The sequence below is a fragment of the Panthera leo genome, chromosome A1 (assembly GCF_018350215.1).
Source record: "Panthera leo isolate Ple1 chromosome A1, P.leo_Ple1_pat1.1, whole genome shotgun sequence".
Taxonomy (NCBI): Eukaryota; Metazoa; Chordata; class Mammalia; order Carnivora; family Felidae; genus Panthera; species Panthera leo.
In genome coordinates this window covers 25,016,331-25,033,564 of record NC_056679.1, presented here as the reverse complement: position 1 = coordinate 25,033,564, position 17,234 = coordinate 25,016,331, and the positions used below count along the sequence as shown (strand labels likewise).

At 47.3% G+C, this 17,234-nt stretch overlaps 1 protein-coding gene across 1 annotated transcript in view; it reads left to right on the top strand.

Annotated features, from left to right (window-relative positions):
- The window catches only part of LOC122209164, a 65,172-nt gene that overhangs the window by 17,537 nt on the left and 30,401 nt on the right, over nt 1-17,234 (top strand). The window contains exon 4 of the mRNA XM_042920926.1: nt 592-655. Coding sequence (XP_042776860.1) covers nt 592-655 — 64 coding nt within the window. The remainder of the gene's footprint in view (nt 1-591; nt 656-17,234) is intronic.

Genomic DNA, 17,234 nt, shown 5'->3' with positions numbered 1-17,234 from the left:
GTTGGGCCTCGTGCAAGGGTTGAGGAAGTGGTGGTCCTTGCCTTGCTGTTAAGACATGGAGACGGAGACATTTGTGAAAAACTGGAATCCAAGAGCAGCTGGCTGGAGCTATGATACAGACGCAGAGCTGACAGGAGAGGAGTCCGGCATGGGGGAGGGGCAGACACCCTGACTGTCGAGCCAAAGGCCATCGGTCTTACTTCCTCGCAGCTACAGTCACCCTAACTTCGTGACCCCCCCCCTTGTTGGGGGACCATGGGCTTCAAGGGAATTGGGTCTTATGTAACTTTGACAACCGACACAGATTAACGAAGAGCGGGAGGATTTTATCTTTTTCAAAAACATCATCGTTGGAAGCGATCACATCCCTCTGATACGCGTTTATGTCTTCTTAAAATGTGTCTCCTTCCACTGTAATAATGTGAGGCCCTTGACAACAGAGATTCTGCCTCCTTGTTCAGGGCTCTCTTCCAGCACTTGGGGAACAGGGTCAGGCAGTGGTAGACATTCACATGAAATATACAGACCCACCCAGGCAGGCAGCTCCTTTCGATTCAACAAATAGTGATTGACTTCTCTCTCGTGTGCCAGACGCTGTGTTGGGCCCCAGGGACGCTATGAACAGACACAGATCTGGGAGGAGACACAAAACAAGGTACTGCGAGCGTGATGAGTATCATGCATCAGAGGGATTTAAAGCAGGGCGGGCCTTGCGTTAAAGCGGGGGTGTCAAGAAAGAACGCCCCCACCCCGAGGCCCGGGAAGGAGAGAGTTACCCAGATAGAGGTGGGTGGTGAGCGGGAGGGAGAGCATTCCGGGCAGAGGCAGTAGCACGAGGACCCTGAAGAGCGAGGGTGCCGCACACGTCCCGGGAGAACAGAGTGCAGGGAGGTGGGCGAATGAGGCTGATGAGAAAGCGGGATCTGAGCAGGACAGAGCTGACAGACAGAAGCGACAGTAGGCTGGGGGAGCGCCCAGGCCAGGATTCAGACTGGGGTTGGGGGGCCGTGGAGGCCCACAAAGGGGGGAATGGCGGTGTGTGTGCGGGGCACTGCCGATGCACCTGCGTCATTCCTGGTGACAGCTGACTGTGGCGACCATTTTCCCCAGGGACACCCAGGTCCCTAACCCCCCTGCTGACTGAGTTCTGTGGATCCCACTCTTAGCCCGACGAACATTGGCAGTAGAGTCACCCCGACTCTGACAGGACCCCTGGGAGGGACCACAAGGGCAGAAATGGAGGTGGGGGTGGGGTGGCTATGGAGCAGAGCTCTGGAAATCGACTTGGCATTACAACATGGCCTCTTAGGAAGGTGATACGTTTATTCTTCCTTGTTTTACCGATGTGCACTTTTAATTTCTGTTAAAATAACGGAATGGAAATGTCTGCAGCCTCTCCTGGGGGAGCTCTAAGCCCTGAATTTAGCTCCATTAATAAGGCTATCAAGACTTCTCTTCCCTTGGGCTCACCCAACTGGTCTTTTCCCAGAACTATTTTGAGCTTAGCAGGATTTGCTGTTTCAACTCAAATCAGCAAGCATTTCTTGAGCAGGCACTGTGTCAAAGTGCTCAGCATTGAGGGGGATCCAGAGGTAAATGGAACAGTCCTGGCTCAGAGCACACACACATTAGGGGAGAGGTACATAAACAGCTAAACTATGGACCAAGGGGGGATGAACTGGGCCCTTGAATGGCGTTTGAATAAAGCATTCAAGGAGTAGGGGATCTGGGGGCAGGGAGGAGTCACTGAGGGCTGACTGAAGCTTGCAGGCTTCATAGGAGAGAAAGGGAGTTCGAGGGTAGGAAACAGCATAGAGCAAAGGGCTAGAGGAGTAAACTCATCCCATGTACTGATGTGTAGGATGTGTGACGGACATGTGGAAGACAAGCTTGAATGATAGCAGGAACCCACTTGCGATGGCTTTACGTGCCACACTCAAGCGTGAGAATTGCCTCTCACAACGGTGGGGAGCCATTAAAGACCCTGAAGGAGGAGAGGGACACGGCCTGATGTGTGCTGTATAAAGATCATCTTTCTGGCGGTGCAAAGGACAGATTGGAGAGACAGGCAGTCGGACACACAGGGAGTGGAGTAGGGAAAGGACGACACTTTTAGTATCCAGGTAAGAACTTGGAAAGAAGTGGTGGGCCTGGAAAGGAAACCTTAAGCACAAGCTCTAAGGGAGCGGTATTTTTCAACCCCGTCTGAAATGAAGTTCATAAATAATATAACCAACCTACTCTCGTAACTTCAGAAATTATCAGACACTAAGTACAATATAAAGGAGAAACAGCAAGGAAGTTCTTTACAGTCAAAGAACGTGCATTTCAATATGAACTGGTCAGATATTTTCACCCGTACTAAGACCTCTGTGAAGGCGCCACCTGAAAATAGAACATGACATAGTGTGTGGAGCATCTTACGTGGCAGTCTGAGTACCTTGAGCGATGCCGCCATTTACGATGTAATTTTCTGAAAGGTGGGATGAGACGTGGGGAGCCAGTGGTATAGGTGGGGTGGACTGGAAAAGCCAGCTGAGGAAAAGGGAAGGGTTTAAGATGCCCCTGGGGCTTCTAGTCCAGGTAACTGAGAGGAGAGTGTGGCCTCTTCCAAGACAAGGAACTGAAGGAGGAGGCAAGGTTTGTTAGGGGTGCCCCCTGGCAGGCAGAGGCTTCAGGTCCGTGTCGACCTGGGTAAACTGAGTTTCAGGCGCCTAGCGGAGCTCTCTGTGTAGTGTTTAGGAATTTCCTGGAAGTCCACGGCATCAAACGTGGCGGAGAGTTTGGGGGACGACGAAGTCTGGAAAGCGGCTACTGTATCTGGCAATAAGGCGGTAGGTAGCTTGTGACTTGAGAAAGCTGAGGCGGTAGTTGTGAGGGATGAAGCTGAAACACGGAAAGGAAGACACTGGAAGTGAATGAAGTAGAAGCAGCAGACTTGAAGAGTCTGGACTGTTGGAAGGAGGGGGAGTGGGAGATGCGTGTGCACGCAGGCTGTGTGTGTGCGTGCACGCACGGGCACACGCACAGAGAAATGGATGGGGAGAGAGAGCCAGGGATAGAGGAGAGTGAGGTATGATGCATTTGGCTTGAGTTCTACCTAGAACTTAAGAATTATAGCAACAAAACTGGTTGAATTAATAAAAGCACTATCCAGGTTTTGTTTGGTTTTGTTTTTTTAAAGAAATTTACAAGGCATGTAGCCCAGTGTTCCTGGTACGCATCGTGGCCGCTTTAATATTTCAGTCAAATCTAGGAGTTGGTTGGCCTTCCAGTAAAATGGAGGCAAGCTCATTAAAGGATTCAGTGGCAATTTAATTCTTGTTTTCTAACAACCAGGCCAAAGGATCTGGTGGCAGAGGAGGCCTCTCATGGGCTAAGGCTCCTAGAGGAGGCAGTGGGCAGATTGCAAATATCGTCTCTCCATTTGGATATGGGTAAAGAAAAATGTTGTGTTTTTTTGTTTTTTTAAAAAAAGGTCCATCACAGGGTACCAGCATGGAGACCCATGTGGGGGTGAGCCCTGAGATTCAGATACTTACAGGCTCCCATTCTGAGCTCAGTCACGGGCAGCGTAGCCCCTCAGTCCCTCCCTTGGGCCCACTGTGGAGAAATTCATCTAATTCCATTTTACATCTCTGACCTACAGGGCTTATTACATCACCTTTCCTCCATTCACCCAATTGTCTCGTACAACTGAATCAAGCTGACATTTTGATAGGAAACTCCAAGATGGGGTGAGTCTCAAATTTGGTGTCTTTTCCCCTAACATGGTTTTCATTGATTCTGAGAGTTACTCTTTCACAATTCCCACGCAGGGACTGAGACGTTCTTCTTGTCGAGCAGGTGTGTGTGTGTGGGTTGGGGGTGGGGGAGGGGGGGCGGTGGGGGGGTAGTGGTGGGGAACACTCTCTTTGTACCAAGATGGCTTAGATTTCTTCCCAGCTTCCTCTCCTGCAACAGCTCAGGAAGCATAAATGGGTTGGGGGATGGGCCGTGTGTCGAATGGAAACGTCTTGTAATTTCAAAGCAACCAAACAAAATAGGTCCTTCAGAATGGTTTTATTTTCTGTGGCGATATAGTCGTGGGCACAAAAATCTCCTCCTCTTCTTTAACCTGCATCTGTAGCCTTTTGCATTACCTAGTCAATAGCAGAAAATAGGATTTCTCACCTACAGATGGTGAAGAGAGAAGAGGCTAGCCTGAACATTAGGTAGAAATTACTTGTCAAGTTTGATCAATTCAGAGAAAATCCAAATCCCCTTTGAAAAGGCACCGTTGATGTTCCAAGATTAGTGGGGATGTCCTTATAGATCTATTGTTTGGCTAAATTGTCTGCATATGCAGGGTGTTTGCTAAATGAATGATACATTTGCATCTAAATGGTCCATAAATAATTTCATTCTGCTCCAGACAGGATAATAAACAAGCCCCCTCCCCACTGTTGGACTTATGAGTTGCGTGTGAGTGTGGACTCCTCTCTTACTGCTTTGCGCTATTATTTGACAAGGCAACGGGGAAGGAGTGCACGAATCTATTAACGAGCACCAATCTCCATTATGAGCTGAGGTCTGAGTGAGCCGGCAGCAAAATCTTTCATAATGTGCAGCTTTTGGCCTCCAGCTTCATGGGCAAAAATTTTTAAAAAGACATCAGAAATCAGAGCCGCTGCCACTGTAGAAATTCTGCTTTGCACGTTGGGGATGGTGTGAGGCATTAATTACCATCTGCAAGCTGCTTTTTACGAGAGCATTAAGCACCTATGCCTCCTCTCCAACACGCTGGTATTTATAGCACACATGCGGATGTGGGGCCCGAGATCTACATTCGAGTTGGTACTCGGAGCATTTTAGCTAAGTGGACACGGCCAGGTATTAAGGTCGTGCCGAGCTCTCCCTCCGTGTCCAAGCTGATGAGTTCCAGCTCTTAATTTGGAAGACAGGGAACTTACGATGGCATTGACAGTTGCCAGTTTCCAGCTGCCATTATGTCTTGCCTGTTATGTCAAAACCGTGACTTTTTATGGCCTCCTTTCATGAGATTTGTGATGTTCCGTTCTTTTAAAGGCTCCAAGGGGATGGTATACCTTGATTTAAGAAAGCTCAATATATTAAATCTAGCTTCACGCGAAAGAAATATAGAAGCACAGTTATTCACTTTGCAAAAGGATTCACAATGGGATTCTTTCAGTAATAAATATCATATGCGGCACTTAGAATGTGATTTCGTTCATTGTTTCAGGGAAGAGGTCTATTGGCAAAATGCAGCCTACTTAAAGGATTTTGGTGCTTTTTACTTTGGATTATTAACCCTCTGTTCCCCAGACTCCACCGGCATTGGGAACAATCTAGAGCTCAGGTGGCATTTCCAGGGGTAGCCGCTTCTCATCACCAGTTTTGTTCCTGGAGCTCTGTTGTGCTTTACCACAACTCCACGAAAGCTTAACTGGACTTGCTTAGGGCAGATGGCAATCCCCTTTCAGTTTGCCCTCTTGACCAAATCTAAGACTGAAACGCTAAGTAACACCTATACTTTGCAGTTTCCCTGGCATTTCGGGCTCTTCATATAATTTAGGGACTTGATCTTTAGGCAAGCGTGGTGGGTAGGACATCTGGCTTTTGTAGGGGAAGAGAAATCATTTTCCCTCTACCCTTAGGAGTTCTTATCTGAGACCCATAGAATAAGAGATGAACAAGAGAAAAAGTTTATTAATAGGTACACCTCCTGGGTACCTGGGACACTCGGGAGAAATGAGTAAGCTGTAGAAGGGACTTGAGAATTCAGGATTAAATACCATCTTAATGGGGGGGGGGGAAGGAGGGATTTAGGCCTCTCGGGAGAGTAACTGATTTTTCAGAAAGGTGAAGGAACCATTAGAAAAACAGGAGGGAGGTATAGTTTGTGACAAAGTTTGTCTGAGTGTGATGTTGCCTTGAAGTCTCCTCTCCATGGTCAAAGTCAGTCTGCCCCCATTGATGACATTCTGGGGGGGACATTTATGACAACCGAGTTCCTGTTGGAGGACGTATCTTTAGACAGATAGAGGGAGTTCAGAGAAAGCATCTCCCTGCGTTTGCTCTTTTTTGAGCACCTACAGCTCAAAATGTCAGTATATCAAAGTGGCATATTTTGGGGGGGGGGTGCTTCTCCTGAACTCCCACAGGCATTTTTTGCTACCCTTCCTTCTTCTGGGGCAGCTGTGATAGTTTCCGAGCCTAGTGTTTGGTCTCTAGCATCAAGGTGGTCAAGCAGCAGAAGGCAACAGCAGTGGTATTTCTGCCAGAAGAATGCTGTACATAGCCGAGAGTTTTCTCTGGCTGGCTCTGTTTCTGACTGTATGACTCTTTGGATCTCCTGTGAATTTCCTAATACACTTCTGTTTAAACTAGCTCGAGTAGATTTTATAGTCTACAACTTGGCTGATGTACTCTCCCTTCCCTGTGTGCCCTGGGTGGTTCACACTCAAGGCTACTGTGTACAGCTGTTCAGATTGTGCACTGCACAACTCCAGAGGGCACCATTCACATAGGCTGAACAACTTTGCGTTATGAATTGCTGTCTTCTTGAAAGCCTGTTGCCTATCCCTGAACTCTGCAGCTCCCGCTGCCTTAGTTTGGATCTCACTCCACCACTTGTGCATTAGCTGCCTCCCCAGCGTGAAGGGAGAATTCTCTATAGAGATTACAACTCTTTCAGCCCACATGACCTTCTCCAAGAGATTAAAACTCTTTTAGGCTGGACATATTAATCATGTTCTGTTTTTTTTGCAATTTATGATGCCTTGAGGCCTTGACCACGTGGTGAGGGACTGTTCCTCCCCACGTTAGCTAATTCCTAGAGATAGCAAACAACCTGCCTAGGAACATGCCTTCGGCATGCAAACCTGCCAATCCCGAATCCACACCCCTATGCTGTTTCTTTTATCTGGCACTTCCAGTCTAGCACTGTCTCCCTGCCCTAAATCGCCCCAGGGCCAAGTACCAGATAAATTCAAGACCACCTTGGGAGCATAGAGTCCGCTGAAATGATTCAAACTATCCAGTTCTATACCTGCTGAAATGTTTACTCGGCCACACCCATTCATTTCCCTTAAAACCACATTAAAAGCTTTTGCCCATGCTTTCCCTAATCCTTCTGCCTCCTGGTCAACCCTGGTGCCACCTTGTGTGGCCCTGCATGGCCTGGTGTGCCCCCTTCTCTTGGGAATTGTGAGTAATAATTTTTTCTTTCAAAGGAAGTTGTTCCCATGCTGTTCTTTTACCACACCCAGTTAACAAAAAATCCTGGTACATCTTTAAAAACTGGGAAAGAGGATATTTGAGCAGTACTACATACTATAATATTTCATAATCTTTTCTTTTATGATGAACTGGATTTCCCAAGACAGAACCTTTGTATTTTGACTGATTTCTGCTTCGGGGAAGTTCCTTGCAGAAGTATCCGTCCATGCAGTCCCCCTCATTGTTAGAATGAAGCCGAATCCCAGTGTTAGGGACAGATTACTGACCATCATATTCAAAGTCCCCTTTGTCACTTATTTCAGGGAACCCAGCAGCTATCATATCATATGAGCAAGGCTGCCTGTGGCTTTCTAGAATCTTCTAGGTCTTCTAGAATCTTAGAGATGAATATATATATACAGATTCTAACAGCTCTCTAACTTCATCCTTACATTTGGAAGAAAGCTCAAAATGCCTGTGTAGTTTCTAGTTATTCTACCAAATCCCCAAACAGGGAATTGCTGAGTGATAAAGAACCCTACGAGGGGCGCCTGGGTGGCTCAGTTGGTTGAGCGTCCGACTTCAGCTCAGGTCACGATCTCGCGGTCCGTGAGTTCGAGCCCCGCGTCGGGCTCTGGGCTGATGGCTCGGAGCCTGGAGCCTGCTTCCGGTTCTGTGTCTCCCTCTCTCTCTGCCCCTCCCCCATTCATGCTCTGTCTCAAAAATAAATAAACGTTAAAAAAAAAATTAAAAAAGAACCCTACGAGTTACTTTGTGTGCTTATTTCCTCTCCTATTCTTTTCCTCATTCAGTACTTCATCCAACTCTTTTCCCTTTGAATGAATCCCTTCTAGCATTTCCAACAATTGATCATCCCACCGCATCTGTCTGAATGTTAATTGTCATGTGTTCTCGTGTAGAAATCAACAAACTATAGCCCCTGGGACAAAGTCATTCTGCTGCCTGTTTCTGTAAATAAAGTTTTATTAGAACACAGCCACACTCAGTTATTTAGGTATTGTCTGTGGCTGCTTTCATATTACAATGGCAGAATTGAATAGTTGCAGTGGAGGGTATATGGTGTGCAGAACCTGAAATATCTGTTATCTGGCCCTTTCTAGAAAGAGTTTGCCAACCCTTTTTTCTGGTAGATAAAATGGGCTGGTGGTCTTGGATATTATCTGTAAGTTCTTCAGGGACAATTTCAAGTTCTTTTTCCACGAAGCATTCTTTAATCATTTTAGCTGCCATCAAGCTCTTTCTCACACCACACCAGTTTAAACCTTAATCATTTCATTGACTCTTCATTATATAAAGCTGCGTGTTGCTATTGGTAAACTGTCTATGAATCTCTCGTGTTTTTACAAGTCTAGGTGTGAACAACCAATTTGCTCCAGAACCATCTTTTCAGGAATTTCAGTAATGCATGGAGAGAGGAACTCCTTCTAGAGCAAATTTGTTTACATTCCTGGATAGTAAAGAAAGAGGTATTCCCTTCTAAGAGAGATTTGCTTCCATTCCAGAATAATGAAAATAATTTCTCTCTCCAGAGGGGAGGATGGTCTCCTAATCTCAGGGTTTCCCTCCTATGATGTACCCCACCACTCTGTGTGCAGGCAACACCTGGCCCTCATTGCACCGTTTTTTTGGAATTTGGTCAGGGAACCTGGACCAAAAGGTTGCTATTGCTGTGAATAATAAACTGTCCAAACCCAGCCCTGTGGCCAGAGAGAATTGGTCACAGACGTGACTCCCCAGATCAGGGGCAAAGTTACCAAAGGGAACCCTCTCTCCCGAGTGCTTGCTGTAGATATCATCCTCCCCCCACAATAAAATGCATGCAGTTGATTCAGGAGGGCTCTTTCCCTCCTAGGCTGGCCGGACTTAGCAAATAAAAATCCAGGCCACCCAGTTATATTTGATTTTCAGATAAACAACAAGGACTTTTTTAGTATAAGTGTGTGCATCATATATTGCGAGGATTCTAAAAGAGATACTAAATTGTTTTGTCGCTGTTGTTTATCTGGAATTCAAATGTAACTGGGTGGTCTGTATTTTATTAAACAGCCCTACTATCTGCTGTCTCCCCACTGGAGCCCATTCTGCAACCCAGCCTCTTCCTCAGGGTGTGGCCCCTTCTCTAAACCAGCCCCAGTGATCAGAGTTTTTCTGAGTCTCCTTATCTACAGAGCGACTTTCCTGGGTTGGTGAATACGCAGAGCTGGATGGTTAGGGAAAGAACCAGCCTTTGGGTTTTGCCCGGCAGCCTGGTCCTCCTGTCACTGTTTGCAGAAAGCAGGACCACGGGGTGGCAGGTGGCCTTGCCTTTCGAATGATCTGGAAGCATTTCGATATTTTGGGGGTGCTTGATTTCCTGTTTGATTGTTTTATTTTTAACCTCTGTCATCCCCAGAATTGTCTGTCGGGTCCAGTGTGAAAAAAATCACAATGTGTCCCTCTCCTGTGTCTTAATGAAAGCTGAACTGGGGCCCTGGAGGGGGCAGAGAGAGTGGGAGATACACTCACCCCCCAGACGGGTGGTAATCCACACCCCCAACTTTGATCCTTAAGAGAGGCTTTTCCCATTGACTCCCTTGCAGAGGGCGTGCAGAGTATATCTTGTCTTGCTCTAGGCTAATAAGAAACCAGTTCAGTGATTTCCTTTTCTCTCACCCCACAGGCAAGGCTTACATGGGGCTTAGCTCTGAGCTGCCGCAGAAAGCGTCCCGATAATCCACATTCCCCCGGGAGGACCCTGAAATGGTGACCCTTCTCTGGCATCTTGGGGAGATTTGCAGGATAAATAAACGCCTCTCTGGGGATTTGCTAGGTAACTCCCTGTCAGCGCTGGGGGCAGAGATTTAAAAATGAGTTACCATTCCAGCCTGGCAGGGATTTACAGACGAGCCCCTTCTGTGTTCATGGGAAGATTCGCACAGTCCTTTCACCGGGCGCCAGGCTGCGGGGGCTGTCGCTGGGTGACCCTCAGCGCTAGGGATCGTTCTGCGCTGGCTTCCAGCAGCGGCCCTGGCCATGGGTGATGGCTTCTCTCCCTCCTCTGTCCCCGCAGCCCCCTGTTTCCATCCCAGAGTGATAGAAGAGTACTTCCCTCTATTACTTGCTTACAGGGAACTCCTACCTAATTCTCTTCTCATATCCTTTTTGATCTCCATTTTGTGTTTCCTTGCTTCTCCATCCAAATGGAACTGTGGCCACTTCCCCAGCACCTCTTTTCCTGCCTTCCTCCTTTTTGTTTCCCCAATAAAAAAATTTTTTTTAGTGTTTGTTTACTTTTGAGAGAAAGAGCACAAGTGGGGAAGGGCCAGAGAGAGGAGAGGGAGACACAGAATCCAAGGCAGGCTCCAGGCTCTGAGCTGTCAGCACAGAGCCGGACGCGGGGCTTGAACCCATGAACAGGGAGATCATGCCCTGAGCTGAAGGCGGACGCTTGACTGACTGAGCCACCCAGGTGCCCGCTGCCTTCCTCCCTTCTTACAGAAGGACCAGCTTCTTCAGGTCACTTCATCTGCTCCTTTGTTTTCTGTGGCTCTCTTTTCCACCAGTGAGCTCTGCTCTGGATTTGAGAAGTGAATGATCAGCCATTCCCTTCACGGAATCCCATGGAAGAGAGTGTTAAAAAACAGAATCCCGGGGCACCTGGGTGGCTCAGTCAGTTAAGCGTCCAACTCTTGATTCCAGTTTGGGTAATTGTCTCCCAGTTCATGGGTTCGGGCTCCACATCGGGCTCCATACTGACATGGAGACCCTGCTTGGGATTCTCTCTCCCTCCCTCTGTCCCTCTCTCTCTACCCCTCCCCTACACACTCTCTCTGTCAAAATAAATAAACTTAAAAATCAGAATCCTCGGCTTCACTCTGGACCTTTCTAATCAGAATCTCTGGTTCTGGGGCCCAGAAATTAAGTTCTCCAGATTATTTCCTGAGGACGCTGAAGTTTGGGAATTAAAACTCCAGATCCCAGAGTGGGGCCAGGGTTGGGCCTGTCGAATCTCCCCACAATGCCAGAGCAGGGTCACCATTTCAGGGTCCTCCCTGGGGAATGTGGATTATCGGGATGCTTTCTGTGGCAGCTCAGAGCTAAGATGCGTGGAAGCCTTGTCTGTGGGGTGAGAGCAAAGGCCAGGTGGCTGAGTTTCTCCTTCCTTTTGGTGGAGTCTCGCCCTAGCACTAAGAAAACTTACTGCATGGCTTTGAGGGTATTTGGAAGGAAGGGGCAAACATCTGGGACACTGTGGGATGCGGGAATGTCCCAAGAGGGGACGTGGCCTGAGATGAATGAGGGCCTGCCTTGTGAATATTCATGCTGGCCACGGGGTCAGTTTGATCACTTAGATCAATCAAGGCGGTGTCTGTAAGCCCATGTGGGAGCAGGAAACAGGTTCTGGGAATAAGGAGGTAGGGAAGAAGATAGAAGTTAACATGAATTGACAGGCAATAGGATTAGTACTCTTGCCCAGTCCTGATCTTGCGAGTAAGTAACAGTGGCCTGAAATTAAAGAATCAAACCATGAAGGCTCCCTTGACAACTGATCTGATAGGCCCAGAAGTAAATTTCAGGAACACTGTTGTCAGGCAGAAGGAGGGAAGAGCTAAGAGAAGGGGCCCTGGGTGGAAGGGAAGGGGAGTGAAAGCCTGTCTCTTTCTTTGGAGTCCAGTGAGGGAGGCTTTGGTCCCCTCAGGGCTGCCCGATACATTGAAATAGCGTTGGGGGCAACTTTGTTGCCAGGGCTTTTATTCACCTCTAGGAGCGCTGTCTTCCTTACATCCAATTATGACTTTAACATCGAGGCAAAAATGAAAAGGGGGGGTGGAGATAATGAAACATAAGTCAAATATGGCAGCTGGTGAATTTCTGATAATTACTTTCCCTTGTAGCATTTCGTTTCTGTCCCCGCATGTTGCACAGTAGCCTGTGGGGAGAAAAAAAAACAAAAAACAAAAAACCCACCACCATCAACAAAAAACAACTCCAAAGGATCAAGGAAACAGTATCAAATGCAATTTAATGACACGTTTCATGGGAGACAGGGTAGAGATAAAGTAACGTTCATTCTACGTTTGCTTCTTGCTGTCTTTAACACCATAAGAAAGCCTAGAAAAGTATATGTATACATCAATTCAGGGTAAGTAAAATGATTCTCAATTTCTCTTTCTTATCTCAATGCCGTAAAAAAAGGTTAAAAAAAAAAGAGAGGGGAGTGTGTATTGTATAGTACTCAAGGTAAAATATTTTCATACAGTATTGGAAAAGACAAACTCTAACCTATATAGATAACCCACCCATGTGATAACCTGATGTGGGAAGGAATATAAAATCAATGCTTATCTCCAACAGATCTCTTGGATCTCTTTTCAGTGAGGTTTTTTTTTAGCTGGCCATTCTCCAGGTGAGCACAACAGAGAACTCACTAGTTCTTGGAGCAGATCTTCAGAACAAATAATCTGAAAGCCTAGCAATCTGTTGGGAGACTCTACTTTCGATGCTATTTGTAGCTGACCTTTTAATCGAAGCATAGTTTTGTGATGTTTGGTCCATAGTCCCTTCCCTTTCCACCAGAAGTTGGATCCAGGTGGAAGCTTCAGCAACCCTCATTTCTTCCATCCCTCACGCCGAAATCACTGGAATCAGTGTAACTGACTCCCTGTTGACCTTGACATTCTGCCTGCTTCCAGACACTCAGCCTGGAGTTCCCTGTGACTTTTATCCTAGCGGGAACCATGCCTTTAATTTGGAAAGAGTATTGGTTAGAGTAGGCTGTAGATTGTGAACAGGATCCTTTGCTGGGATGCAGTGGAGAGAAACAGAGCAGGAAAGTAAGGTGCTGGGGGCTCTCTGTTCTTCACGTGGTATCCCTTGACTCGTTACCTTTTCTGTCTCTCAGCTTTGTGCTATGCTGTGCAAGGGTCCTATTTTGACGGTAACAGACTTTATGTGACGTTTGAAACCACTGCTCACGGTGCCCACCTCAGATGTAGGATATTTCCAATCACTAATTTCAATATATGTATGTGTGTGTGTGTGTGTGTTTCAAAGCAAACTATTGCTTTCGATGAGGTTTTAGTCCACAGGTGGAGATAAGAAACATGACCCGTAAGAACAAGCAACAGGACATTCCAGTCTCTTAGAGCTTGATTTCATTTTGCAGATTGGGGCGGCCAATAGGCTAGTTCTGAGGAGCCATGACTTTTCCATGAAATTCATCAGGTAGGACTTCCTGCACCAAGAGCAATAGTGCAAGGTCTGGAGTAGGTAGGGCAGGGAATGTGCTTGAAGTTGCTTAGAAGCCCCAGACTCCCTTCTGCAGAATATTTTGTGTTTTCCCAATAATTGGCTGTTCGGCTAGCTTGACCGTAACCTGGGTCTCTGTCGGTGTGGCCAATAGGATTTTGCTTCTCCTTGCAAAGTCCCCTCTCCTCCACAATGCCGTGTGCATCCGAGATGTCTTGGCAATGGTGGGCTGGTAAATGTTTAACATCTAGTTCTCCTAGGGGGAAAGGTCCTGGCTTATAGCTCTTGACAGTTGCCAGTGGTGTCAACACTACCACCACGGCCAATTTCAAGCTATGGCTGTGACGTCACTTGGTTGAGGGGGGGTTGGTAGCACGTCAGTGTGTACTATGTTCACCATACAATTACGACAGATGTCAAGAATCTATACATCTACATATCTAAAGAGCACAGAAAATAATGGAGTCCTGAAATAATTAGGAAGTGCTGAGTTTTTAGTATTTGTTAACTTCTGTTTTTAATATAACCAATTATACATTGACGATTTAATTTTTAGTAATGGCCGTGCTTAATCAGCTCGCAGAATTCCTAAACCGTGTGACAACTGGTATCCAAAGCAGCTCAAGCACACCAGCCTGTCTTGGGCTGGGAAAAGCAGGGGGAAAAGGAGAAATCAAAGGGCACAATTAGTACTAAAAGGCCTCTCTGCCATTCAGAGTTTCTGACCCTTGGGTCCGAGAATTCCTACAAATAACACAAGTTGTTATTCATCAGAAGCAGCCTGGACGTGGGAGCAAGACCCGTGGGCTCCAGACCCAGCTCTACCACTTGCTAGCCGTGTGGCCTTAAACAAGGTCCTAACTCTCTCAGCTTTAAATTTCTCATGGGTGCAATAACGGTACCCATTTCGTAAGGCTGTTATGGGATGAAAGGAGATACTATATTCAACATAGTCAACCTACTGGGTCACAAACCCCCAATCAATGGTAGCCATGGGCACTGTTATTAACCTGGCCCCTTTCTAAAATGTCCCAGGTAGGCGCCTGGGTGGCTCAGTCCGCTGAGTGTCCGGCTTCGGCTCAGGTCATGATCTCACAGTCTGTGGGTTCGAGCCCCGCCTCGGGCTCTGTGCTGACAGCTTGGAGCCTGGAGCCTGCTTCTGATTCTGTGTCTCCCTCTCTCCCTGTTCCTCCCCTCTTCATGCTCCGTCTCTCTGTCTCTCTCCTTCAAAAATAAATAAAAACATTTAAAATGTCCCAGGTAGCCGTGGGTAGTGATGGGATCTATCTCAGATGCAGATTCAGGCAAAGACTGTGAAAGACAATCTGCTTTGTATGGCCTGACCTCCATTTCAGCATCCACCATTTATGTAGGCCTCCCTCAAGGGGAGGAATGTCCACACCTCCTGAAAAAATCATTCTCACAAATGCCTGAAATTTAAATACCAGTAACTCATTTCTAGCTGTAAGTGTGGCTTTCTCCCTAGGCTTTTAAAATACAGACACTCCTTAGCAGGTTGAGTCATTAAGTCAGCACCTGGGTGTCAATGAGGCAATGGGATCCCTGGGCTATTCACTGGACAGATTCCTGGAAATCTAAGAAAGAGGACCCTGGAGTAGGTAATGATCCCGAAGACTCCACAGCTAGTTCTCACTCCCGCCACCCCATCCCCTGCTTCCAGGTTGACCGCTTCTTCAAGTTGAGCTGCCATCTAAAAGCAAATCCACTCCAGTCTCTCTCTCCCTGATCCCTCAGGGATCAAAGACCCAGTTGACCCTCAGGCCCACAGTCCACTGATGAGGCGGGAATACTGCTGAATATTTGGGGTCGGTCTTCCTTTTTCAAGAATACCAAATCTGTAGGCAGTTGGCTAGGTTCTAGTCACGGTCCCACCCACTTGACGTGTGACCTTGGGAAGGTCATTTCGTGTCTCAGAATCTCTCATTTTTTCTAGTCTATCGAGGATGCCAATAAGGATTAACCCGAGATTCAAACGAGGGGGCCCTTTGTGGTTATAAAGCTCCACACCACACACTTTGTTCGTATCGTTTTCAATTCTCTATTATCTTTTTGTTTGCTCTCTTTTCAATTCCTCAACATCTGGATATGGAGAGGCAGGCCTTCTTGGGAGCACCATAGATGGATGCAAATAAAACATTTCTACCCTTAATTCTAAACATTCCTAGGAACCCAGATACCAGTTCCTATCTGGGGTCACTTATTCATAATACAGTCTTGTGTGCAGTAATAATCACCTGAAGTTATTCCTAGTCTGGCTCAGGTAACAGCACGACAAGAAGGCAGAGGTGATGTTTGCAGGAATCCTAAGGCCCCTGTGAACTGAAATTATATTCTTGTTGAGGTTTTGTTTGTTTGTGTACCTGGGGCACCTGTGAGGCTACAATAAATGTTTCAGAGTAGTTGAGTATCGGAAACCCGGGGAGGGACTGTGGCTTCCCGAGGTGTCAAACTTACAGGCAAGGGGATCTGAGGTTTGGAGGAAGGACCTGGGAATAAAGGAAGGAGCCAAGCGGGCTAGTCTCTCCCAGCACCGGCCAACCAGCCTCAGCTTGATTCCTGGGCTGTGTGGCACGAGGGGAGAGCTGGTGTCCTGGAAGGATCTTCTGATAGAGCAAACAGGTTACAACCCTTTCCTTGGGACTGTGACCTGATGTTTGCCTCAGCCAGCGACATGATGTTTACGGGCCCCCTTGGGGTCTAACCTAACAAAAGTCTGGCCCCAGGGTCTGAGCGGTTGCTGTGTGACTAGAGGGGGTTGGATTATGAAATCTACTGCCCGGTGCTCGCGGTGTGGGTTGGCAGAATAGGTGACTGGAGGAATACCGACTTGGGGGGAGAAGGGTGTTGTGTCTCAGGATCCAACACTTTTGGTGAGGGAAAGACTTGCTGATGCCAGGCCAAGCCGTCTGAAACGAAGGACTCGTTTGGAGGCCGGCTCGGATGCAGCCAAGACGCCGAGGGAACAGGGCAAAGAGCAACCTCTGGGCGGCCCAAGGCCCGCTCGGTTCTAATGAGCGTTGTGTGGGGTTTGGGCGCCATGCTTTTCAGCGACTGGAGAGTAGCCAAGGAGAGAACAAAACAGCCAACAGCGGGGAGAAGAGGCCCACTGGGAAGGCCGAAAGGTATTCACCTTTGGACAGAAGAGACAAAGTCGATTAAACACGCGTACTTTCTTCAACTACACGAGAGAGACTTCCACAAGAAGGTGCTGAGTTGTTGCGACAGCCAAATAAGAGAAAGCAGTCTACAAGCAAGCAATAAGAGAAAGCAAATAAGAGAAAGCAGTAACAAGCAAGATGGATTTTGTCACCTTTTCATTCACGCTGCCACAGGGCGCTGAATAATAGTTGACCAGTGACAACGTTTGTGTGCCGAACGGGGCCCTTGGAGCACTTTGAAAGTAAGGAAAGAGGACCCCTTTTCCCCTGCCCTAGGCGTACGAGTGACCTCTGACCCCCGGAAGTCAGAGGTCCCCTGCACACCCTCCAAATTCCTTATGTTTGATGCTAAGTCGTGGTTCCGCCTTACTGACTATCAAGAGTCAAGTGGGTCCTTTGCACGATACCAAAGTGTTCTACCCTAGTGAAAAGATCAATGGATTTTACAATTTGATAATAAAACTCTCTACAGAGAGAACGCCCTCCCCGAGCTGGGCGATTAATTTTATCTTTTGTTTTCTCAGCTGCTTCCCTTCCCTTGCATCTTGCCTATTCTTCTTTCCTACTCGCTCCACAGAGGGCAAA